This window comes from Nomascus leucogenys, chromosome X, assembly GCF_006542625.1.
Source record: "Nomascus leucogenys isolate Asia chromosome X, Asia_NLE_v1, whole genome shotgun sequence".
Classification (NCBI taxonomy): domain Eukaryota; kingdom Metazoa; phylum Chordata; class Mammalia; order Primates; family Hylobatidae; genus Nomascus; species Nomascus leucogenys.
Genome location: NC_044406.1, coordinates 50,313,645 through 50,340,542, shown reverse-complemented (window position 1 = coordinate 50,340,542; position 26,898 = coordinate 50,313,645). Strand labels below are relative to the sequence as shown.

Below are 26,898 nucleotides of genomic sequence, written 5' to 3'. Positions count from 1 at the left end.
TATCATAATGTGTGATAAGAATGATAAAGTCTGTGCAAATGATAATGGCAGTGCCGGTGGAACTAGGAAAAGAAAAGCTTTTACCTTTGAGCAAAGGCCACATTTTAAAATAACTTAGGGATGTTTAGGTGTATAGCTGTGGGCTCAACTATTAAAAATAACTTATTGTATTTCAGACTCCTTAACATGAACCTCCCCATTTAACACACTCTCTGTGTCAGAGGGAGAGATCCCCAGACTTCTCAGCCACTCCTGCCTGTTTGAGAAGCATTCTCAAACACACCCCAGAGAAGGGGCCTCATTTTGTTGCCCAGGCTGGCCCCAAAGACTCCTGGGCTCAAGTGATCCTCCTTTCTCAGCCTCCGGAGTAGCTGGGGCTATAGGTGTGCACCACCACACCCAGCTAATTTTTATAACATGATTTTTTATTCCATATATCTGAGGAATACAGCTAATTGTGTCTTAGTTCGTTGATATGTACTATAACAGTGACAAAGATACTTAACATGCAGAAATCGTGAATTAAGTGAAAAATCCAATTTTGTAAAACATGTTTCTGCATCAAAAACTAAACAGTTTATCTTGGGAGTGGGGTTATGGTGGGATTAATGGTAGTTTTCCCCTCCCTTTTCTGGCATTATTGATGTATGGTGTGATAGTTAAAACTGTAGGACACTGGCACTTGTACTGTCTGAGTTTGAATCCTGGCTCCTACCACTTTGACAGCCTGTAGTCCTCTGTCCCAGTTTTACTCATGAAATTGGGCTGATAATAGGGTTGTTCTAAGGATTAACTTGCTTAGAATAGTGCCTGAGACAAAATAAATACTTAAATGTTAGCTATTGTCACTACTAATGAGGAAAATGTTATTTAAAATTTGAGGTATGTCAACCTGGCTGCACTAATATTGAAGTTGGGAAATCAGAGACAAAGTTGGAGAAATAAGTTAAGGCTGATTATGAATGACCTTGAATATGTACCAGATGGAGAAGAGAAGCCATTAAAGGTTTTAGAGATTGAAAGTGTTGAGATTAATTTAGCATTAATATACTGAACAATTGGTATGGTAGTGTGGACGCTAGCCAAGATGCTGTTAAAATAGGAGTCTAGGCTAGAGTGGTTTGAGTGGGAGTGGAAAAGATAACATTGGACACATCATAAAAGAAGAATGAAGGAGATGGGAAGGGAGAGATTTGACTTTGTTTTTACTGTATTTCCCCACACCCCCAATTTTAGTTTTGAGCACTGCTATAGACTGAACGTTTGTCTCCACCCCACCACCCCGTAAATTCGTATGTTGAAACCTAACCCCCATATGATGGTATTAGGAGGTGGGGCCTTTGGGAGGTGATTGGGTCATGAGAGTGGAACCTTCACAAATGGGATTAGTGCCCTTGTATTAATAAAAGAGACTCCAGGGAGTTCCCTCACTCTTTCTGCCTTGTGAAGATACAGCAAGAAGATTGCTATCTGTCAACCAGAACGCAGGCCTTCACCAGACACTAAATATGCTTGGCACCTTGATCTTAGACTCCCCAGCCTCCAGAACTGTTAAGTGTTACTGGAGCCACTCACTCTGAGCTTTTGTTACAGAAGGGGCTAAGACAAACACCTGTTGTTTGCCAATGAATCGTTGGGATTCAGTGATGAGCAAAGCTTGCATAGCTTCTGCCCTTAAGGAGCTTTTATGTTTTAGTAAGAAGATAAACTCACACAGGTGCTGTGAGAAAATAGGGTAGCTGGCTCCTAGAGCCTAGGATATGAGTACTTGATGAATCCTGAGTCAGGAGAGTTGGGAGCTGATGAATTAGTATGGGTAAAACTAAGCAGACTGCTTTGTTCAGAGGCTCTCAGAGGTGGCATGAAGGAGCACCTTGTGAAGGAACAACAAGAAGGCAAATTGAACTGGAGTTTGAACAAGCTTTGGCTGGGGTTAGCTGCAAGATGAGGCCGGAATTGGGTGTTTGAGGGCCTTGTAGACCATTAGATAAATATTTTGATCTTCATCCTGGTCTTTGAAGATTATTATTATTTTTTTTTGAGACGGAGTTTTGCTCTTGTTGCCCAGGCTGGAGTGCGGTGGCGTGATCTTGGCTCACTGCAACCTCCACCTCCCGGGTTCAAGCAGTTCTCCTGCCTCAGCCTCCCTAGTAGCTGGGACTACAGGCATGCACCAGCATGCCCGGCTAATTTTGTATTTTTAGTAGAGATTGGGTTTCTCCATGTTGGTCAGGCTGGTCTCGAACTCCCAACCTCAGGTGATCTGCCTGCCTTGGCCTCCCAAAGTGCTGGGATTACAGGCCTGAGCCACCGAGCCCGGCCTATAATGGTCTTAATTGTACATGCGTTCACTAAAAATGTTAAACTAGTTACTGAAAGAAATATGTAAGGTGGAAACATTTTCTGAAAGGAAAACAACTTTGAAACATTGAAACAATCAATTATCACATTATATTAAAAATACTTACTAGTTATTGCTGTGCCAATGTAATACATTTCAGTCAAAGAATCTACTATTTGTTTGAGATTCCTCATACAGCCAACAGCTAATGCTACAAGTAATTCAAAACCACCGCGCCCAGCCAGTTTTGAAGATTTTTAAGCAGTGCCATGACATATTTGCATTTCAGTAAAACTCATAGTGATGATTTTTAATACCAAAAGAACAAAACAATTGTAGGAATGGATGCAGGCCTGACAGTCACTGCTTTCAAAAGAAAGCTCAATCCCTTTTCCCTGTTGTTTCCTCTTCTCCCCGTTTGAATTTATAGAGAACAAGATTCTATAGAGAACCTTCATGGTATAGTTGGAAGAGCGAAGGGTTTTAGAGTCGTAACAGAAATTATTGTGATCTTGTATAAGCTCAGTGTACTTAATCTCTCAGCTTCTATTTGTGTCTGTTAAATTGGACTGATGGCTGTATGAGATAGGTATTATGATTAAATGAGATTATACAAATGAAGCACCTACTGTTGTGCTTGATACACAAGTAAATACTTAAAACTTTTCAAGAATAACATGCAAACTAAGATAGAACTGGAAAGGAGCCACAGAGAACCTTTGAATGGAATGGAACCAACAAGTCCACAAAAGAAAAAAAATCTTTAGCATAAATACTGAGACCTGTTTCGCCTTGCCCACAGGGTGGTTATGGACCATAGTGTCTAAATATAATTGATTGTGAGGTGTATGCCACAAGTAATTATAAGCAGTTAAATAATTAGTTTAAATAAACAGTAATGTTTGCAAATGAGATTACCTAAAAATATTAGAGTCAAGATTATCCCCTTAATAATTATTTTCACTCACATTTCATGTATTTTCGATTGAGGCACCAAAAGAACCCTTGAAGTCGAGCATATAAACTATTAATATTTGCTGTTTTTATTTTGTGTTCTGCTTTATACAGTTTTTGTTTTTTTGGCAATTTCTCTGTGTCCATAGAAGTGTGTCAAGCCTGTGATAACCTTATTTTAGTGTCCTTTCTCATGCTGTGGTAGAAAAACTGCTGTGTAGGATACTTTTTCTTCTAGACAAGAATGCACTAAAATTTTGTCTTTAAAAACATAATTGAATCTGTCATAGCAACAGCATGTTCAATTTAAAAATTCAAAAAGATCTAAACTTGGCTTAAAATTAAGTTTTTTTGTTGTTGTTTTTATTTGAGACGGAGTCTTGTTCTGTCGCCCAGGCTGGAGTGCAGTGGTGCGCTCTTGGCTCACTGCAAGCTCCGCCTCCCGGGTTCACACCATTCTCCTGCCTCAGCCTCCCGAGTAGCTGGGGCTACAGGCACCTGCCACCATGCCCGACTAATTTTTTGTATTTTTAGTAGAGACGGGGTTTCACCGTGTTAGCCAGGATGGTCTCCATCTCCCAACTTGTAATCTGCCCGCCTCGGCCTCCCAAAGTGCTGGGATTACAGGCATGAGCCACCACGCCTGGCCAAAAATAAGTATTTTCGTACTCTAAAGTGGTGGGCATTTTGAAAGAAAGCTTAGCTGAAAAGATGCTGCTTACTGGATTTTAATAAACATGAAACAATTGATTTATACATTCACATTATAATTTTTTTTTTTTTTTGAGACGGAGTCTCGCTCTGTCACGCAGGCTGAAGTGCAGTGGCGTGATCTCGGCTCACTGCAAGCTCCGCCTCCCGGGTTCACGCCATTCTCCTGCCTCAGCCTCTCTGAGTAGCTGGGACTACAGGCGCCCGCCACAACGCCCGGCTAATTTTTTTTTTGTATTTTTAGTAGAGACGGGGTTTCACCGTGGTCTCGATCTCCTGACCTCGTGATCCGCCTGCCTCGGCCTCCCAAAGTGCTGGGATTACAAGCATGAGCCACTGCGCCCGGCCTCACATTATAATTTTAAATCAGTATATAGTTGACCCTTGAACAACATGGGTTCAAACTGTGGTCCACTTACACTGCAGATTTTTTTCAATAAATATATTGGAAAATATTTTGGAGATTTGTGACAATTTGAAAAAAACATGAAGATGAACTGCATAGCTTGGAAATACTGAAAAAATTAAAGAGGTGTGTCATGAACGCGTAAAATACATGTAGATACTAGTCTATTTACTACCATAAAATATACATAAATCTATTATAAATTTAAAATTTATCAAAACTTAATGCACACAGACGTTTTTATAGACCACGTGTGGTGCCATGTGCAGTTGAGAGAAATGTGAACAAATGTAAAGATGGATTAAGTCATAACTGCATAAAATTAACTGTAGTACATTCTCTACTGTAATTTCATAGCCATCTCCTTTTGCTGCTGTGGTGAGTTTGTTGTAAGTATCCGATGAAAATATGTGACGCTAATCTCTGCATGAGCAGTTCATCTCTCCAGTAAATGGTCTATCGTAGTGAAAAATGATCTCTCATGTTCTCATGTGTTTTTCATCATGTTTAGTGCAATACCATAAACCTTGAATAACATTACGGGACTCATGAAATGCCACTAGTGCTGCTGGCGAATGGGCTCCCAAGAAGCAGAGAAAAGTCATGACGTTATAGGAAAAAGTTGAATTGCTTGGTAGGTACCATAGATTGAGGTCTGAGGTCTGCAGCTGTGGTTGTCCACCATTTCAGATGGTGGATCTTGTAAACAGATGATGTAGTCTTACTGTATTGGTAAAAACAGTACAGTACTATAAATACATTTTCTGATTTTCTTCTTTCCTGTTTTTTTCTTTTTTTTTTTTTTTTTGAGAGAGTGTCTCACTCTGTCACCCAGGCTAGAGTGCAGTGGTGTGATCTTGGCTCACTACAACCTCCATCTCCTGAGTTCAAGAGATTCTCTGCCTCAGCCTCCCCAGTAGCTGGGATTAAAGGCGCACACCACCACACCTGGCTAATTTTTTTGCATTTTTTATTAGAGATGGGGTTTCACCATGTTGGCCAGACCAGTCTCAAACTCCTGACTTCAAGTGATCCGCCCGCCTCAGCCTCCCAAAGTGCTGAGATTACAGGTGTGTGAGTCACCGCCCCTTCTGATTTTGTTAACTTTTTTTTCTCTAGCTTGCTTTATTATAAGAATACAGTATTATAATACATGTAACAAAATATGTTAGTCGCGTCTTTATGATCAGTAAGGCTTCTTGTCATCAGTATGCTGTTAGTAGTTAAGTTTCTGAAGAATCGAAAGTTAATTTATGGGCCGAGTGCAGTGGCTCATGCCTGTAATCCCAACACTTTGGGAGGCCGAGGCGGGTGAATCATGAGGTCAGGAGTTTTAGACCAGGCTGGCCAACATAGTGAAACCCCATCTCTATTAAAAATACAAAAATTAGCCCAGCATTGTGGCACATGCCTGTAGTCCCAGCTACTTGGGAGGCTGAGGCAGGAGAATTACTTGAAACCAGGAGGCAGAGGTTGCAGTGAGCCGAGGTTGTGCCACTGCACTCTAGCCTGGGCAACAGAGCAAGACTCCGTCTCAAAAAGGAAAAAAGAAAAAAAGAAAAAGGAAAAAAAAAAAGTATTGAGGTCTGGCGCCCTCTACTGGTGAAGGCTAAGTATAGCTTGTGTTGTACAGTTAGGTCTCTTGTCTCTAGTGAGTCAAATATTTTAAGAATGGAAAAACAAGGGTTATAGATGTCAATTAAACATAGAAATTTGAAAGGAAGAGAAGTAATTCCCTTTGATTATTGGTACATAAAACCGGAATAGGCAAAATTCACAAGTCAAGATAATTTCCATGTATGAGCTTAAGGATGACCTATCAAATTGTTTTCTAAGAAACTCATTTCACTTTGATGTCCAGTAAAGGAAATAATCTGGTAGGGGGTTGGAGTTGTTGTTGCTTGTTTATTGTCTCTATCCCCAGTCTGTACTGTTCCACAAAAGCAGAGATATTTGATGCACTGTGTCCTTCCATATATTCTCCTATGATTAGAACAATATATGGCCCATTGCAGGTGCTCAGTACACAATTTTTGAGTCACTAAGCTTTGAGTTTTTATTTAAACATCTTTTTTTGGATAAAAAGAAAAATTGAGAGAAGAAAATCTTAAGTATCCTAGGATCATATATAGAATCAGAGGATTTCAATGTGCTGTATAAAAGGAGAGAGATTCTGGAACATAGGGCAAATTTTAGCAGAGTTGGGATAATGACTGGGTAAGAAAGGATAATTCTTTGTCCCAAAAGGGATTTCTCTGGTATTAAGGCCCTCTGTAAAAGCTGCTGGAGAAATTCAGTTCTGCAAAGTTTAAAGTAAATGGTTTGCTGTTTATGGAGTGCTAGATTACTTAATACAGTCCAGCCTTTATCTAGGTAAAGGTGATGCTTTTCCCATTATGGAAGATGTTAGGATGCTAAGTTTGAATATGAAAAGATGCTGTGTGTCGTAGAGGCAATCAAATCACCATTTTGGTTGTATTTCCCATTGCAGAAAATTAAAGATGCATTCTGTTTGTATAATAATTTTTTTATGAAATAAAGTGTAAAACTTCATGTGGTAAATTTTCACACTGTGATTCATTGTATTTGAGCATGCCTATAGAAAGTGATTGTTACTGTATCAAGTATTGAATGATTTGAATAATTACTAAGTTGTTCAGTTGTGTGTAGGGTACTGCTGCTTTGACTTGGTAGAGAGCTTGTTCTAGCCCTGCTAGATATGCCTAAATCTCTGTGACATAAAAAACAGGCTTAGAGTTGTGAGACTACTACTTGAGAGCAAAGCTGTGTGATTCCCAGCTGTTTCCATCACTTGAGTATTGAATAGGATTTATTAAGAAAAGTAGTGGTGTTATTCTTGGATAACTTAGTTGTATCTGTGATAAGTTTTTTCCCCCACTCAAACTTTTCCAAATTATATCTGAAGGCAATATTTTCAGATTCATTCCTCAAATATTTAGGAACTCTGCACAGTACATTGTAGAAAGGGAAAAGAAAATTTACATTTTTTTTGAGAATTACTGTGCTTGCTATTTGTGAGACTCCTTTTATTAAAGCAATTCTCATGGCTTGCTTTTTTGTGTGTGGGTAATAGCATCTCAATTTTAAATACCTGGAAAAAGAATGAGAGAGGTTGTTACTTTCTTTTTAAGATAGGCAGATTGTAAGTGACAGAAGTTGGATTTTGAATGAGTTATGTTTGAATCCAGAAATTGTTTTTAATTGCTCCATGCCGATTTCCTGCTCTTTATCTTGCATCTTAGTGTGCTGAGGGAAAGGGATCAAATTCTTATGTGATAGTAGAGAGATGCAGCAGAATATGCTATGCTGAGACCTGACATACCTGCTCAGCAATACCGGAAATATAGAAATGAGGACAGCTTGTCGGGTAGAAGAAACAGAAACCAAGAGCTGGAAAGGAGAGACTATATAAGAGATAGGGATAGCAAGCAGCTTGAGGCTTTGCTGATTGAGTGTCCTGTCATAAGCAGATGATGATTTAGTTCTGTGGTCTTAGAGAAAGGTGTTTTGAGAGAGGAGTTTCACACTGCCACTTTTCCCATTTATCTTAGTTATTTTGTTTAAAGGGATAGTCCCTTAGTTATCCACATAATACTTTTGTCTAGAATAATTTATACCATGACTTTTGCCAGATATTTCTGATTTGTCTGTAGATGGAGGGTTACTGAATTTATATAGATGGGAGGATATTGTACATAAAAATATGAGAATATAATTTTGAGGTATTTTAGCTCAAATGATCTCCAAATGCTAAAGAACTGCAAGGTAAGGGAACATGGAGTACTCTATATATACAATTTTACTGTGGGAAAATATACATAAAATTTACCATTTTAACCTTTTTTTTTTTTTTCTTTTTTCTTCTTCTTTTTTTTTTTTGAGACAGAGTTTTGCTCTGTCGCCCAGGCTGGAGTGCAGTGGTGCGATCTCGGCTCACTGCAAGCTCTGCCTCCTGGGTTCACGCCATTCTCCTGCCTCAGCCTGCCAAGTAGCTGGGACTACAGGCGCCCGCTACCACGCCCGGCTAATTTTTTTTGTATGTTTATTAGAGATGGGGTTTCACCGTGTTAGCCAGGATGGTCTCGATCTCCTCACCTCGTGATCCGCCCGCCTTGGCTTCCCAAAGTGCTGGGATTACAGGCGTGAGCCACCACGCCCGGCCCTTTTTTCTTCTTTCTTGAGATGGAGTCTCACTCTGTCATCCAGGCTGGAGTTCAGTGGCACCACCTCGGCTCACTGCAATCTATGCCTTCCGGATTCAAGCGATTCTCCTGCCACAGCCTTCCGAGTAGCTAGGATTACAGGCGTGCGCCACCACGCCCAGCTAATTTTTGTATTTTTAGCAGAGACAAGTTTCACCATGTTGGTCAGGCTGGTCTTGAACTCCTGATCTGAGGTGATCCACCTACCTCAGCCTCCTAAAGTGCTGGGATTACAGGTGTGAATCACCGTGCTCGGCTGATTTTAACCATTTTTAAGTTTGCAGTTCAGTGGCATTAAGTACATTCACATTGTGAGATGCTTACCATCATCCATTTCCAGAACTTCTTTCCAAACTGAAACGCTGTACCCCTTAAGCAATAACTCCCCATCCCCCCAGCCCCTGGCAACCATCATTCTACTTTCTGTCTCTACAAGCGTGACTAATCTGGGTACCCGTGTACGTGGAATTATGCAATATTGTTCTTTTGTGAATGACTTACTTCACTTAGCATGATGTCCTCAAGGTTCACCCATATCGTAGCACCTGTCAGAATTTCCTTTCTTTTTAAAAAATACTAAGTAATCCACTGAATATATGTACCACATTTGTTTGTCCTTGGATTGCTTCCTGGAAAGACTTTTAAAAGAGACACAGTATTGGCTTAGTAGACAAGGTGATCTCCCCGGCCCCCTACTTGCCCCACACTTGGGAATATATAGTCGCTAACCTCTTCACTCTCAGGAGGAGATGGTAGGGAGTGGAGGTTGTATTTATTTTCGGGAAAAAAAAAAAAACAGACTCCCAGGTGGTGCTGATGAATCCATCTCTTCCTACCCTTTTGTGAATAATTGAATCTGTGTTCAAGATTCCCAAGTTTTGCCTGAATTCTAGACGTAGAGCCAACTCTCTAGTGGTTTTCACCTCAGTGTCAGTGTTCAGAACCGTACGAACTGCCACTCTACCCCTTTCCTTGGAAGAGAAGTGGACGGGAAACCTGGAGTCCAGGATTATATAAGCCAAGGAAGCTCAGAGTTTCAAGAAGGGAGAGGAGGTCAGTGTCTAATGATGAGAAGAGGGCAAACAGGATGAATATTGAGAAGCAGTTATTTGATTTGTCAGTAAGTAGAACATTGTTCTGTGGACCTTCTTCTCATGCTTCCCCTAATGCACATACTCAAAAGCTTTGTATGTAATTTTTTTTAGGGGAATTAATCTTCAAGCCCATCCCTACATCTCAATTAAGACCTTCTGGCTTAAAGCAGTTTTAGTTTTAGTAGCTTTGGATGGAGCCAGGTGATGAGAGAGAATGGACAAAGTGAAAGGCGAGATGGGCGGTGCATGGTGGCTCACATGTGTAATCCCAGCACTTTGGGAGGCCAGGGAGGAGAATTTCTTGAGCCCAGGATCTCGTGACCAGCCTGGGTCTCAAAACAACAACAACAAAAAATCCAAAATTTACAACTTACCTACTTTGTCTCCATCACATTTATTTAAAAAGAAAGAAAAAGGGGAAATGGAGACAGTCTTATGACTTGTGGGAAAAGGGAAGGGCAGACACTGGTGATTTTCAGTAGGGAAGATTCAAGCACAGGCTGGGAAAAGATTGATTGGGGATGATGATGATTGGAGCATCATCCCTTGGAGAGGGTATACAATGGGATCATGACCCCAGGCTGAGGGATAAGAAAAAGAAGAAACTGGAGCAGATTTGAAGTTGACAAAGTTGAATTGGTTAGCTGATATTTTGAGTGCCAAGAAAATAATCATTCACATACTAGCCAGGTGTGGCGGCACGAGCCTGTAGTCCCAGCTACTCGGGAGGCTGAGGCAGGAGAATTGCTTGAACCCGGGAGGCGGAGGTTGCAGTGAGCCAAGATCGCGCCACTGCATTCCAGCCTGGGTGACAGAGCGAGACTCCGTCTCAAAAAAGAAAATAATCATTCACATATTTGTCAGCAGACCCAAAGTGGCTAAGAAAAATGATATCCAAGTTTCTCAAGGTTTTGAAAATTGTCTGCTTCAGGTAACACTTTGTAATTTAGGGTGTATAAAATGGATAACAAAAGCGAAGAGGGACTGCTTAAATCAGACCTTTTCATTTTTTTTTTCCACTTTATGTATTTAAAGAGCTTCTATGTCTTTAGACTCACCAGTACTTGATAGTATCAGTCTTAAAACTTTGTTTTGCTTTGCCAGTTTGATCAGTGGAACAAATTTTGGTTTTGTAATTTGCATTTTCACAATTACTAATGAGGTTGAGAGGCAGGCTAGTGTAGCATTTAAGAGCTGTGGACTCCCTGGGTTGGAATCCCATTTTGCCACTTAGTACTTACTGATACAGGTAATTTATTTTTGCTCTCTGTGCCTTCCTTTCCTTACCTGTAAAGAGGGATGATACTAGTTCCTACTGTATACATTTGTAAGGATTACAGTGCTACAAACAGTGCCTAACATGTGAAAAGCTCTATTTTAAAATTACGTCTTATTTCATGTATTTATTAGTCACTTCTGTTTCTTTTTCTGAGAAGTCTATCTTCATATCCTTTGTCTGTTTTTCTACTGAGGTGTCTTTATTTTGTAATTTGTTGGACATACATAGTTACAGATATTCTACTCTGCTCTTTAATTTTTCAGAGAAAAATCCATCTGACTTCTCTCTGAAGCTTCTGAATTTTGCCTAGAGGAGGACATACTTTTTTTTTTTTTGAGACAGAGTCTCGCTCTGTTGCCCAGGCTGGAGTGCAGTGGCGCTATCTCGGCTCACTGCAAGCTCCGCCTCCCAGGTTCACGCCATTCTCCTGCCTCAGCCTCTCCGAGTAGCTGGGACTACAGGTGCCCACCACCACACCCGGCTAATTTTTTTGTATTTTTAGTAGACACGGGGTTTCACCATGTTAGCCAGGATGGTCTCGATCTCCTGACCTCATGATCCACCTGCCTCAGCCTCCCAAAGTGCTGGGATTACAAGTGTGAGCCACCGCGCCCAGCCGACATTATCTTAAAAATCAGTTTTTGTGTGTGCTTTAGTCAAGTGTTTTTTTTGGGGGGGGGTTTCAGGGTTTTTTGTTTGTAGGGGGTGGAGAGGGCGGGGAGCTTAACAGAAATTTGTTCTCTCACAATTCTGAAGGCCAGAAGTCCAATATCAATGTGTTGGTAGGTTTGGTTTCTTCTCTGGCTTGCAGGTGGCTACCCTTTTGCTGCATCTTTACGTGGTCTTTACTCTGTATGCGTGCACCCCTGATGTTTCTCTCCAAAGCGTTAAAGTTTATGTTAAAAGTACTTGGAAGCTAGTTTTAAAAACCATTTATAATGCCCTAGTATCAGTGATAAATGTTAGTTGTGCAGCCTTCCTTGAAATGTTTTAAAAAATCACTTTGTACTTTGTCTTAGTACACATGTTACTGAAACAGGAGAGTTCCCTGACTCCCTCATAGGATGTGTGACGGGTGTGGCTCATTTATTCCTCTTATGGGAAGGTGAGCAGGTACAGGAGCCAGGGTGAGCTGAGCGCTTTTGGGCTCTGGCCCCACAGCAGTGTTACAAATGCTCCTTTAGCCCTGCTGTTCCAGCATAAGTGTTAAACAGCTCAGAGAAGAGTCAGTGTGACAGCGTTTTTGGGTTCCCGCATTCAGGGCATCCCGAGTTCTTTTCCTGTGTCCAGGAAGAATCAGGTCACAGGGACGTGAAGGATGGTGAATGTGGGGATTTTGTTGAGTGGTGGAGGTGGCTGTCAGTGGGATGGGGAGCTGGAGAGGGGATGGAGTGGGAAGATGATCTTCTCCTAGAGTTCGGCTATCTCACAGCCAATCTCCAACTGCCCCCAGCTTGAACCTCCTCTTCACCTTTAGACACTTCCTCTCTTCTCTCCTTCGCTTCTCTGCCACTCTTCTGCTTTTGGAGCCTGGGGCTTGGGGTTTATATGGGCACAGGATAGGGGTGCGTGGCAGGCCAAAAGGGAACACTTGGGTGTGAAAACAGGAATGCCTGTTCTCATTTAGGGCTGCAGGTCCAGGCTTGAGCCCTCGCCAGGGACCCCACCCTCATGCCTCTTGTCCTTATTCTTACAGTATAATGAATGCATCAGCAAATTGAAAACAGATAGTTTTTGCCATTTCTTAATTTAATTAAAATGACAGTTAAGTACTTTGATATATTGCCTTTGGAGTCATTTCCAGGAGGCTATATTTGTTTGTTTTCTTGGTATAATGGCCGGTGTACCAATTATCAGTTTTAAGTTAAATGTATTAATGAAACTTCAGCTTTTTACTTTCTCTTGTTTGTATAGCCCCTTTTTCCTGATTAGATTCACTAGTGATACTAAATTTGAACAGTTCCATAATTCATGTTTTTTATATCTAAAATCAATTACTTTTTCCCCTTTCTATTTGTAGGTTATGCAATGGTCTCTGCAAGATGGTTTATTCTTGAATTGGACCTTTTTAAGACTGACAGATGCTGGTACTTCATCTTCTATAAGTGGACTATAATTTCTTTTCTCAAGACAACTACATAAGCAGACAAAATTGCAAAGATCTGCCCTGTGTCGAGTATGACAGCCACGACTCGTGGCTCTCCGGTCGGAGGGAATGACAACCAGGGCCAGGCTCCTGATGGACAGTCTCAGCCCCCCCTCCAACAGAATCAGGTAGGATGTTGAAGATACTAGTTAAAGCTACAGTGGGGCTGGACTCAGTGGTTCACACCTGTAATCCCAGCACTTTGGGAGGTTGAGGCAGGCAGATCACTTGAGGTCAGGAGTTTGAGACCAGCCTGGTCAACAGGGTGAAACCCTGTCTCTACTAAAAATACAAAAATTAGCCAGGCGTGGTAGCGTGCGCCTGTAATCCCAGCTACTTGGGAGGCTGAGACAAGAGAATCGCTTGAACCTGGGAGGCTGAGGTTGCAGTGAGCTGAGATGGTGCCACCATGCTCCAGCCTGGGTGACAGAGCAAGTCTCTGTCTCAAAAACAAAAATAAAAAACCTATATTGGTAGGTCTACTGTTGGGGTACTAAATGATGGAACATGTTCTAAATAATTTGTGAAGCAACTGTTATTTTAAGTTTTGATTAACAAAAGTGAACAGGTCAGGCGCGGTGGCTAATGCCTGTAATCCCAGCACTTTGGGAGGCTGAGGCAGGCGGATCACAAGGTAAGGAGTTCGAGACCAGCCTGGCCAATATGGTGAAACCCCGTCTCTACTAAAAAATAGAAAAAGTAGCTGGGTGTAGTGGCACGTGCCTGTAGTCCCAGCTGCTTGGGAGACTGAGGCAGAAGAATCCCTTGAACCGGGAGGCAGAGGTTGCAGTGAGCTGAGATGGCGCCACTGCACTCCAGCCTGGGTGACAGAGCGAGGCTCCATCTCCAAAAAAAAAAGAAAAAAAAGAAAAGTGAGCATAGGTCTTGCATAGTAACAAGAACGCTCAAGTGGTGTAGATGGTAATACTTGAGTATGTAGTCCATCTTTTTCTGGTGGCTTATACTGTCATTAAAATTAAGCCATGTGTCAATTCTAAGGGGGAAAGCATTAAATCATTCAGTGTAGCCTATGATTAGCATTGGACCCATCATAAATCATGACACCACTTTCTACCCCATAAATACATATAATTGTAAATCGTCAATTTACAATAAGATTATAAAAAGAACATGGACCCAAGTCATGTAGCCTAGCGTTCAAATTTCAGCTTTGTACCATACTTGCGTCATGACTCTGGGTTAATTATATAACCTCTAAGCCTCAGTTTGTTTATCTGTACAGTGAGGTTAATAATAGTGTAACTACTTCATGGACTGTTAAAAGGATCAATTGAAGTAATGCTAAACGTAGATTTTGGTATTAAGGTTTTATGCTGGCCTCAAAACTCATAGGGTGTATCTCTTTCTGTTCTCTGGATGAATTTATGCGAAGTTTATTATTTCCTCATTAATTGTTTGGAAGATTTTACTGGTGGACCCATCTGGCCTGGGGTTTTATTTATGGAAAAGTTTTAATTGAAGATCCATTTTTTAATTTGGAGATGGGGTCTTGCTGTTTTGCCCAGGCTGGAGTGCAGTGGCACGATCTTGGCTCACTGCAACCTCTGCCTCCCTGGTTCAAGTGATTCTCCTGCCTCAGCCTCCTGAGTAGCTGGGATTACAGGTGCGTCCCACCACACCCAGCTAATTTTTGTATTTTTAGTAGAGATGGGATTTCACCATGTTGGTCAGGCTGGTCTCGAACTCCTTACCTTGTGATCGCCTGCCTTGGCCTCCCAAAATGCTGGGATTACAGGCATGAGCCACAGCACCCAGCCGATCCATTTTTTTTTTTTTTAAGTGGAGGAATTTTTAAGTTTTTAGTGTCTTTTGGTAAATTGTGTTTTTCAAGGAATTGGTTTATTTCATCTAGATTTTCAAATTTGAGGTAAAGTTGTTAACGACCCTTTTTATTATCTTTTTTGTGTCTTGGAGCCTATGGTAATGCCTCCTTATTTCTGATACCACTTCCAATGTCATTAAACCTTCTAAAAACAGCTCTTGGCTTTACTCCCTCCCCCCACCTCCCTCCTGCCAACACACACACACACACACACACACACACACACACACACACACACACTCTCTCTCTCTCTCTCTCTCTCTCTCTCTCTCTCTCTGTTCCTTTTGCTTACTTTGGATTTGGTTTGCTGTTCTTTCTCTCATTTCTTGAAATGGAAATTTAGATAATTGATTTCAGTTGTCTTTTCTAATATACACAGTTTTATATTGGGAAGTATTAAATTGAATGACAAAACATTAAAACTTGTGATGTGCAGCTCACATCACAACTTACCTTCTATAGAGGTAAGTAAGAGGTAAGTTAGTTGAGGTGTGTGTAAATGATCACAAACATGCTGCTTCCAATTATTACATGTTTATGTAGAGTTGGGTAAGTTTTTAGGCAAAAATGTTATTTTGAAGTTTTTATACTATTATTTGGGGATAAGTTCTTACTGTCCAGCTATTACAGATTAGATATTCTATCGTAAGTAGTATAGAAAAGAGCTGTCTGTCTCTCCTTTTTCCTCTTTCTCTGCCATTTTAGAGAAGTGAACAAGTCGGGGTGTTTTTGTCCCCCAAATAAATGTGTCAGTTTTATTCCTTTTCCCCTCTAGTTCCCATTTTCGAGACATAAAATATTAAAGTTTATGGTCACAGGTCTTGGACAGAGTTAAGTCCTTCCTGTGACATAAATTCGTTAGCCAGTATTCAGGTTTTTAAAAGCGTAGTCAGAGGTTTGAGTTGGATGCCAAAGGTTTCTAATTTTACACCAGAAGCTAGTAGAGTTCCAGTATCTTTCCCTCTTTCTTTTTCATTTTATACCTGCATTGTCCATGGAATTCTAACCTCTTTTGCAGTGTTTCTGACTTGCATGGCTTTAGACAAAAATCAAACCTTTTATTTAACCTTACTCTTACTTAAGGCGTACTTGATGATTTTTAGAGCTCTTGGGTTTGTGATATACAACCTAATATTCTATGTCTACATTGTGTTCTTTTTCTTCTAAAAACTTTACATTTTTAAAGATGACTGGTAATTTAAAATAACAAAGGAATGAAACAAATTACATTATCCCTCACTCTTACATTTTGTTTTTCTCTACTTTTTAATGTTAGGATTTTATTTTACAAGATCTGACACGGTTGTACCAAGAAGCAGCAACCAAAGTGTTAATCACTGTTCAATTTAGGGCTCACTTTTTGGATATGCTTTTTATGTGCTGGCATAAAGGGAATTTCTAAAATCAGATTTTTTCACTTAATTTTTTTTAAGCATGCCTTTAAAAAAAATTCTCTTAAGAGAATTTTAGGCTTTAGTATGTAGTAAAACTCGATAAATGAAACAGCCTTGGCAGAGGCACCATGGGATGAACACTCTTGGATGTGGTTGCTGGGAGGGTGCAAATTTTCTGGAAAGAAATTTGGCAGTATTTGTCAGTGGCCTTCAAAGAAATTGTTTATACTGTTCTAGTAATTATATATCCAGGATCCTATCCTAAGGAAAAGTTGAAGTTCAACACAAAGGTTTATATATGAGAACATTAATTACAGCTATGTTTATGTTTGTTAGCAGTAAAAATTACCAAATACTAAACGTCCCCTTAATTTTGTTTAATTCATGCAATGAATGATAATGGCCAGATGGCCATTAATATTTTTTTAAGATTCTTAATGATCAAAAAATTGAATACCTAGATATATTGAATGGAAAAGGACACAGACTTATGTATAATTCCAGTTTTATTGAACATATATATGGACAGTTTTTATTTACTCTTAAAGATTACAAGGAAATAAATATCGGTGGTGTTTATAGGTGTGGAATTACAGGTGTTTTACATTTTTTATTTTCTGTAAGCATGTGTAAGCTACCTATATATCGGGGGCAAGGAGTTAAAAAATAATAAACCAGGCTTCCAAAGTTACATACTTCACGTCAGACATTTTTGTTGGACTTGTAACACTTCTGTGCTGTAGTTTCCTTTGCCTTGAGATCAGCTCTGTGGGCACCTGCACAGTGTTCTCCATCTTAAGTAGAAGTTCACCATTTAGTTACTAATTGACCATATGAGTTCATTTATAAACTTTGTGAGTAAAACATATTAATGCTGGTAAACTCATCTGTCTTGGTGCAAGTGCTTACTTATGCAACTCTTTGTTTTACAACTGTTCAATAGGTGCTTGAATGGTAAGGCGAGGGGCCCATTTCTCTTAAATGGCCATCAGCCTACAGTGAATAGAAAATTCAGAACACGTGAATAAAAATCAGTTTAAAATTTAGGTTAGTTTCATTTTGAAAGAGAAAATACCACCTGCTTTCTGGATTAAGAGTAAAGGTCGTGAAAGTTCATTCACTTAGTTGTGAAAATATGCACTGGTGAAGCAGGGGGAAGAGAAAGACATGCTAAAAATGAGGAATGAAAGAAGTGAAAAATAGCCACATTAGTTGAAAGTAATGTTACTTATTTAAGAACCATAATCATGAACTTCTAAATAATTGTTGTTTGGATAATGGTTTGGGTGTAGGAAAATTATGGAATAATTACATTTTCTCCCTTCAAATAAAAAGTTATAAATTATAATGTATAAAATGTGATGTATCATATTTGTAGAATAATTTCTGTCATGGCTCATATAATGGGAAATGTAAGCAGAGAGGCAGTACACATTATGATTAAGAACACAAACTATTTAGACTTTGATACAAATCCTGAGTATAGAATTTGAGCTGTGTGATCTTGGGCTACTTATTGTCTGTGTATTTTTCATCTATTAAATTGCAGTAGCATACTTCATTAGGTTGTTGAGGATTAGATGAAATTATTTTAAAGCACAGTAGTACAGAGATGGCCTGAAACATAAACTTTCGATTATTTTATCTTTTGTAAAAATTTACTATACAGTTGCCCCTTAGTATTCATAGAGGATTGGTTCCAGGACCTCTTACCACTTGGATAGCAAAATTGGTGTATGCTCAAGTCCCTGATATAAAATAGTTTAGTATTTGAATATAACTCATGCACATCTTTCTGTATATACTTCACATCATCTCTAGATTACTTATGATGCCTAATACAGTGTAGATGCTATATAAATCATTATTATGCTGTATTGTTTGGGGAATAATGACAAGCAAAAAGTTTGTACATATTCAGCACGTAGGCAATTTTTTCGATCCAAGGTTGTTGGTTGACTTTGCAGATGCAGAACCCATGGATATGTAGGGCTATTTACAAAATTTTTAAATCTGCAATGCTTGTCTATGTTGGTGTTTGGATTACTATTTTACATATGTTATAGAAACTTAAATGTGGAATGTTTAATTTTTAATTAAGACTTCATCGCCTGATTCTTCCAATGAAAATTCCCCGGCAACTCCCCCAGATGAGCAAGGTCAAGGTGATGCCCCACCACAGCTTGAAGATGAGGAACCTGCATTTCCACATACTGACTTGGCCAAGTTGGATGACATGATCAACAGGTGAGTTGGTGTGTAACACACAAGAAAGAGAGCAGACAGGAAAGTAACCCCACTGCCTCCTTAATAGTCTTCATAGCTTTGTCACTGCCAAGTGCTTTATAACCCAGGATTCTTAATAGATTTAATAAATGAAAGGGAGTGACAGTGTTAGTAAAAATTTCACATTAATGATGATGACCCTAGTTGGTTTGTTTCCGAAGTAAAATTGTACGTTCAGTTTCCCTCTTGGAGAGTTTATGAAGTTTTTTTCTCATTGGTCTCTTGGTTGCTGGATGACTTGCATAATTTTTGGGATGGCCTGAGGTAAATCAGGTCATGAGGACATTGAGTTCCTCAGAGCCTGATCCTAGTGAACTCTTGGCTAGTTTGAGCTATTTAACCATCCTAGATGTTTCCTTTTTTTGGTCTTCATCTCAGGGAACAGTTCAGAATATAATTTTTCACACTTGTAGTACAAACAGCCACCCTGTCCCACCCCACACACTTTGATTATTTAGAGGAAACCTCCAAGAGGGTGAAGCTTTAAGCTTTTGTGCAGAGGAAGAAAAAGATTTCAAGAGGCTAGGGAAGAGCACATCAAGGAATCCCATATGACTGTGGTCTTTACCAGACTGTGGGCTCAACAAGTGAGTGCTAGGAAGGTGTGACACATTTTCCCCTCACTCCCCAAAAGGAAAGTAATGAAAACACATGTTCTTAAAGGCACTTGCTTTACTGAGGTTTTTTTTTTTTTTTTAAATTTCATTTTCTAAAAATAAGTCAACACTATTAAATGCATAATGTGAGGGGAAATAGAAATCCTTTGCATTAAAAAAAGAAATCTAAATACATAAATAATGAGTATGCGTTAACAGAAATATTTTACGTAGGTAAATTTCTCTGTAATTTCCCCCTTACATACACATATTCCTGCCAAAAATTACTGTTAACAATCAGTACATTCTCCAGATTACCTTTGTGTTTACTATCATATATGAATTGATTTTTGTATAAATAATAGGATTCTTAAATATAATTTTGTAACTTGCTTTCATTTATCTTAAATATTTTTCCTATTAATAAATTCCATTGTTTTTAATTATATATTTACAAGAATACATTGTGTGATTCTGGCAGGTGCCTATAGTAATGGTATATAATGAATTATGTTTAATGGTGGTCCCTGACCATTCTCTATAGCAGTGATACCATAGCAGAAGGTTGTATTGTTTGTTGCTTTTCCATACTTGTCTGGTGGTTGGTGATTGGTAATAAAATACTTCTTAGGCTGAAGTTGCATATTATTATTAGCAAGTTCTCAGGGGGGAGAAAAATACAAATGATTTTTTTTTTTCTTGAGATGGAGTCTCGCTCTGTCACCAGGCTGGAGTGCAGTGGTGTGATCGCGGCTCACTGCAACCTCCACCTCCTGGGTTCAAGCGATTCTCCTGCCTCAGCCTCTGGAGTAGCTAGGACTACAGGCGTGTGCCACCACATCCAGCTAATTTTTGTTTTAGTGGAGATGGGGTTTCACCATGTTGGCCAGGATGGTCTCGATCTCTTTTCTTTTTCTTTTTTTTTTTCTTTTGAGACGGTGTCTCACTCTGTTGCCCAGGCTGTAGTGCAGTGGCACAATCTTGGCTCACTGCAACCTCTGCCTCCCAGGTTCAAGCAATTCTCCTGCCTCAGCCTCCCGAGTAGCTGAGATTACAGGCATGTGCCACCACACCTGGCTAATTTTTGTATTTTTAGTAGAGAGGTGTTTCACCATGTTGGCCAGGCTGGTCTCGAATGCCTGATGTCAGGTGATCCTCCTGCCTCGGCCTCCCAAAGTGCTGGGATTAGAGGTGTGAGCCACTGCTCTGGGGCGACCCTGTCTCTTACCAAAAAAAAAAAGGTGGCGGGGGGGGGCAGGGCATTGAAGAGGTTTGTCATAATGTCTCCTTTGATCTGAATCCTGAAAGAGCACTTCCCTATGAATTTTAACAAAAATATCCATGATACCTAATTAGTTAATATTTGATTGTTATAATAGTTTTATATCCTAAGTTATCAAGATAATTTAGTTTTCTTCCCTCTCTTATTGCTGTATCTTTTGACAGTACCTGTAAAAATTTGTAGAGACAACAGATGGTGCCTAGTCCCACAAAGCAGATATTCTGCCAACCTTGTCTTAATATTTTAATGTTATTTTAATATTAATATTAAATATTTTCATAGCAAGATAATTATAATTAGCTCATTTGTAGTGCCTCTTTTAGTGTACAACCATTAAGCATGTTTTTATTTGATAAAACTTTTAGGCCTCGATGGGTGGTTCCAGTTTTGCCGAAAGGGGAATTAGAAGTGCTTTTAGAAGCTGCTATTGATCTTAGTAAAAAAGGTAAGTTATATGTTTTTATGCTTTCTATAATGTATGCTACTAGATGTATTTTTACTTTATCCCAAAAGCGGATGAAGTGGATTTGTTTTCCTCCATTATAAACACATACTACAGCTTGCAAGCCAGGGGCTCATATCCTTTGGACATTCTTAAAGGATGTTTGTGAACTCTCTGAAGTTACATTAAATTTATGTATATTTGTATTTCTAAGGAGTGGATTCATTGTTTCGTCAGATTTGCAAAGAGGTTGTCACTCAGAGGTTAAACATTTTTAATTGAGGGTCTTATCTGTTATGGGATATACTATACAAAAGAACATTTTACAATTAAGTACTCTATAAATGATGGATGGTATGATGGACTCCAGACATATCAGCCCCCTGCCCTCCTTGTAATTATCTTGAGTCATTTCTGTCCTCAAAATGTGTACTAGGTAAGTCTACAAATTATTTACACTTGCCCTTTGACTGCTTTACTGAAATGACAGTGAATTAGGATGTGTGGCTCTTTGTACCAAGTAAAATTTTACCTAGTAAAATCTTCATAATCCTTCGGGTAAAAATTACCATTTCATTAATATTGTACTTCTAAAATAAACTGTCTCGCTTACATGTTTGTAAGATAGGGTCTTGCTTTGTCACCCAGGCTGGAGTGTGGTGATGTGATCATGGCTCACTGCAGTCTCTACCTCCTGTGTTCAAGTGATCATCCCACCTCAGCCTCCTGAGTGGGATACAGGCATGCGCCATCATGCCCACTAATTTTTTTTTTTTTTTTTTTTTTTTGAGATGGACTTTCACTCTTGTTGCCCAGGCTGGAGTGCAGTGGCGCGATCTTGGCTCACTGCAACCTCCACCTCCCGGGTTCAAGCGATTCTCCTGCCTCAGCCTCCCGAGTAGCTGGGATTACAGGCACCCACCACCATGCCTGGCTAATTTTTGTATTCTTAGTAAAGACGGGGTTTCACCATGTTGGCCAGGCTAGCCTCGAACTCCTGAACTGAGGTGATCCACCGGCCTTGGCCTCCCAAAGTGCTGGGATTATAGGCATGAGCCACTGGGCCCAGCTAATCTTTCTTTCTTTCTTTCTTTTTTGTAGAGACAGACTGGTTCCCCAGGCTGGTCTTGAACTCCTGGGTTCAAGCGATCCTCCCACCTTGGCCATCCAAAGTGCTGGGATTGCAGGCGTGAGCTACTGTACCCAGCCTATTTTTTTTTTTTTTATTAATACACAGCAAAGGTGTGATTTTTCTCTTAATCGGAAGATGAAGTCTCAGTTTTTGTTAAACCAACAAAAGGAAATCTGGTGTTTTTACTCAGTTGTCCAGAAGGAAAAGCTTAATGCTGAAATTAATCTTTTTCTTCCCCCAATGACTTCGGTCTACTTTAGGTGCAGTTGAATTATCTAACAGAGGACTACTATTGTAATAACTTTCAATTCATTTTTTAAGATATTGCAGATTAAAAAGCAGTAACATTTCATTTTCTGAAATAGGATAGCTATGGATGTGTTATAACTAACAGTAGGCACTATCACAATTGAAACTGATTATTGTCAAAATTAACATGTTTAGTACTTTAAGTTCAACTCCATGGCAAGGGAAAGTTTGATTTATCTTTTAATAATTACCCTCTTTTGTTTAAAGAACGTGTCCTTATGCCTCATTGATCTTGTAGAAATAATATACCAAAGTAAAAATATAATACATGGACAGATGACAGTTGTTTTCACCACTCAAAATTTTTTGTTCTTTTACACGTTCACTAATTCATCAAAATTTTTTAAAGAAAAAATGTTGAATTTTTATGGGTATATAGTAGGTGTATGTATTTTGGGGTAATGAGATATTTTGATACAGGCATACAATGTGTAATAATCACATCAGGGTAGATAGAGTATCCATTACCTCAAGCATTTATCCTTTGTGTTTCAAACAATCCAGTTTTACTCTTTTAGTTATTTTAAAATATACAATTAAATTATTTTTTACTGTACTCACTGTTTTGTGCTATCAAGTAACTAGGTCTTATTCTAATTTTTGTACCCATTAACCATCCCACTATTCTTTACGTCCGTGAGTTCAATTGTTTGATTTTTAGATCCCGCAAATGAGTGAGGACATGTGATGTTTGTCTTTCTGTGCTTGGCTTATTTCAGTTACTATGGTGACCTTTTGTTCCATCCATGTTGTTGGAAATGACAGGATCTCATTTTTTTTTTGATGACTAAATAATACTCCATTGTGTATATGTACCACATTTCCTTTATCCATTCATCCGTTAACACTGAGGTTGGTTCAAAATCTTGGCTATTGTGAACAGTGCTGCATCAAACATAGTAGTGCAGATACCGCTTCAATATACTGATTTTCTTAATTTTGGGCATATCAGCAAATTTTGGAAGACTTCTTTGCTAAGCATGTTCTAAGTCCTGACTGTAAAATGATGGATAAACACTGATTAATGGTATTTCATTTAATAGCATTGACATTCAGTGGACGTGTATTCCTCCCTCCACCATATTTTTTTTTTTCTGAGACCACGGTTATTTTCGACAAGTTCCAAATTTTTAAAAGTTGAAATTACCATCTCTTTTGTACTATCAATCAAATAATACTTTCTATACAAATTGAATAGTTTTTATTTTGTCATTAAGTTACAGATTTTCTTTGTTTGGAAGCACATTGCTCTGTTGCCTTTCTAAAATGAGGTGAAATTAAGCAAAGATATAAAGAAACAGAGACACTGAGATAATTGAGAGAGGCTAATAAGGAAGACAAGACATAATTCATTTTATTTGATCAAACACAGAATAGTATAAGGATATTGATGCTAAATGAATGATTTATGAACAAAATAAGATTTTAAAAATTGGGAAATGTTTTTAAGTTCGAAGACTTATTTTCAGGGAACAAAATACTATTTAAATTTGCCTCTTCTCGTGGTGCTGCTGATTACCATTTTGTGTTTAAGGCTAGTGCCATAATTTGTAACATTTTCAGTTAGTGTTAATATTACTCGGTTAATCTACTTTTATGCAATTAAATATTTGTTAGCTGTCGGTGAAGTTTCCAGTTGTTTATTACCTTTTATTGTATATTGGACAATGTAAAAACAACCAGATAAGTATTTTGTTTGCATTAATTTTTCTCCCTTTTTCTTAGGCCTTGATGTTAAAAGTGAAGCATGTCAGCGATTTTTCCGAGATGGGCTAACAATATCATTCACTAAAATTCTTACAGATGAAGCAGTGAGTGGCTGGAAGTTCGAAATTCATGTGAGTCTTGCATTTGACTTTAAAGGATCAGATTTACATAGTGATGCCTGTGAGTGGGGAGAGGTATATGTGTATGTGGCTGTGTTATATTTATTCTGTTATAATTGAATTAAAAGGTCTAAAAATGAAAAACTTAAAAATGTTCATAAATTAAGTCTCTTGAAGGCCGCATGGTCATTTAGAATAAACATGAGATTTAGAGTTAAACTTGGGTTTAATCTCTCCTCTGGGATCTCAAGTGTCTGTGACCTTAGGCAAGTCATCACGTTTCATTGAAAATGTAATGCTATCAATTGTAAGGTACGTCACTGTTTTATGGACTATTAAGGAAGAAAAACACCCAAGATGGGGCATTTCATATATGTCTGGGACACCAAAGGGTCAGTGTAGAGGTAAATGAGAAATGAACTTGCTATGCAGAAAGGGACAGCAAAAACCCTGCATATCTCAACCTTGGCACTTGGTGGAGGGAGGGATTAAAAAAAAAAAAAAAAAAAAAGTGAAAATCTAAGCCACAAGCCAGTATTTAAACAGTTGTAGTCTGAATTCAAATTATAGTTGTGATACAAAAAGCCCTTAAATGGAAAATGTAAAGTGGTCTCAGGTCGGTAGTGCCCCCAAGTGACTAGCAGAAGCAAACACAATTCCTCTCTGCAAATACCTTAGGAAAACAGTAATGTATTATTCATTGATTATAAGATAGAGTCAGATTCCAGAGATCTTAAAAAGTGAAAACAGTATATGTCTCTTTTTTTTTCCCGAGACGGAGTCTCGCTCTGTCTCCGAGGCTGGAGTGTAGTGGTGTGATCTCAGCTCTCTGCAACCTCCACCTCCCAGGTTGAAGTGATTCTCCTGCCTCAGCCTCCCGAGTAGCTGGGACTACAGGCGTGCGCCACCACGCCTGGCTAATTTTTGTATTTTTAGGAGAGATGGGGTTTCACCATGTTGGCCAGGCTAGTCTGGAACTCCTGTCCTCAAGTGATCCACCTGCCTCAGCCTCCCAAAGTGTCGGGATTACAGGTGTGAGCCCCCATGCCCGGCCTCTGTTCTTTTGTGTACTATGGAAATGGTCATAAGTTGTCAAGCAGATAATATTTTTGTGGCCTATAACCTATTTCCCAAATATGACCATAGCATAAAAATTCCACATTTTCTGATTTAACATGTAATTTTATAGGTGTAGAAATGGAAACTTTGGAAGTGGCATCAGACTTCTGCATTTGACATTTAGCTAGCAAATTTATCTTGGATGATTGACATATTGTTTGTTTTATTTTATTATTTTTTGAGACAGAGTCTTGCTCTGTTGCCCAGGCTGGAGTGCATTGGCGCCATCTTGGCTTCCTTGGAGCCTCTGCCTCCTGGGTTCAAGCTATTCTCATGCCTCAGCCTCCCGAGTAGCTGGGACTACAGGCACATGTGAACACACATGGCTAATTTTTGTATTTTTAGTAGAGACAGGGTTTCACCCTGTTGGCCAGGCTGCTCTCAAACTCCTGGCCTCAAGTGGTCCGCTCTCCTCAGCCTCCCAAAGTGTTGGGATTAACAGGTGTGAGCCACTGCGCTCAGCCTGACATATTGTTTAGATTCTAGAATTTTGCTGCCTCTCGTGTACAAATTCTACAGAGAAAAAATAGTAACTTGCATCTTTATCTGTGGACATAGAGCAGGAATAGATAACTTATGGTGCCTCTTGTATTTTTTAAGCCATAGCAAATGGCTTTTGAAAGTACCATATAAATTATGAAGTAAACAAAATCTAATTTGTCCTTGGATAATCAGTTTGATCCCAATATTAATGATTAGAAAAATGGAGAGATCATTATTTGTTAGGATACGATTAATATTGGAAGATATTTCTGTTTGAAATTGCAGTGTTTTGATCTTATAAATTGCCTTTCCCCCTTGTATAACAGAGGTGTATTATTAACAATACTCATCGTCTGGTGGAGCTATGTGTGGCCAAGTTGTCCCAAGACTGGTTTCCACTTTTAGAACTTCTTGCCATGGCCTTAAATCCTCATTGCAAATTCCATATCTACAATGGTACACGTCCATGTGAATCAGTTTCCTCAAGTGTTCAGTTGCCTGAAGATGAACTCTTTGCTCGCTCTCCAGATCCTCGATCACCAAAGGTGTGTTGGTTTGTTATTTTCAAAATTAAATAATACAATTGTTTTGTTCTGACATAGAATCTTCAGTGATCTATATTTAAAGTGTGACAATGAAATAACACTTTAAATGAAAATACACACAACCAGGAGCCTTTTTCGTAGCTTTGTCATTCTAGTTGTTTTTTTCTGCATGTATAATTATCCCCATTGTCTTCTGTCCAGCCTCTTTAGAAGTAGTCATAATTTGGGTTAGTAGGAAACGGACTGTATTTTTTCTTTGAAATAGAGTAGGAGATTACTTCTTTGACCAAGGACTCAATTGTTGTTCTGTGAGTTGTTCTGTAGGGCCGTGATAATTTTAGGCATTCTAAGATTTTGACTCCAAAATCAAGTATATCCTCTAAATACCTAATAATACATCATAAAATTACAGAAATTGTTAATGAAATCAATATAGTAAATCTTCCAAATCTCACTTAAATATATTCTGTACATAAATGTAAGTTTT

The 26,898-nt window shown here is 39.0% G+C and overlaps 1 protein-coding gene across 6 annotated transcripts in view; it reads left to right on the top strand.

Moving 5' to 3' along the window:
* The window catches only part of USP9X (ubiquitin specific peptidase 9 X-linked), a 149,346-nt gene that overhangs the window by 24,835 nt on the left and 97,613 nt on the right, over window positions 1-26,898 (top strand). For 5 of the 6 annotated variants that reach the window (XM_030807577.1, XM_030807576.1, XM_030807580.1 and 2 more), the window contains exons 2-6: window positions 13,029-13,282; window positions 18,493-18,638; window positions 20,921-21,000; window positions 24,164-24,276; window positions 26,193-26,411. In XM_030807577.1, the coding sequence (XP_030663437.1) occupies window positions 13,187-13,282; window positions 18,493-18,638; window positions 20,921-21,000; window positions 24,164-24,276; window positions 26,193-26,411 (654 nt within the window). In that variant the 5' untranslated portion in view covers window positions 13,029-13,186. Of the gene's footprint in view, window positions 1-13,028; window positions 13,283-18,492; window positions 18,639-20,920; window positions 21,001-24,163; window positions 24,277-26,192; window positions 26,412-26,898 lie in introns of those variants that run through there. The other variant, XM_030807582.1, reaches the window with a different exon arrangement.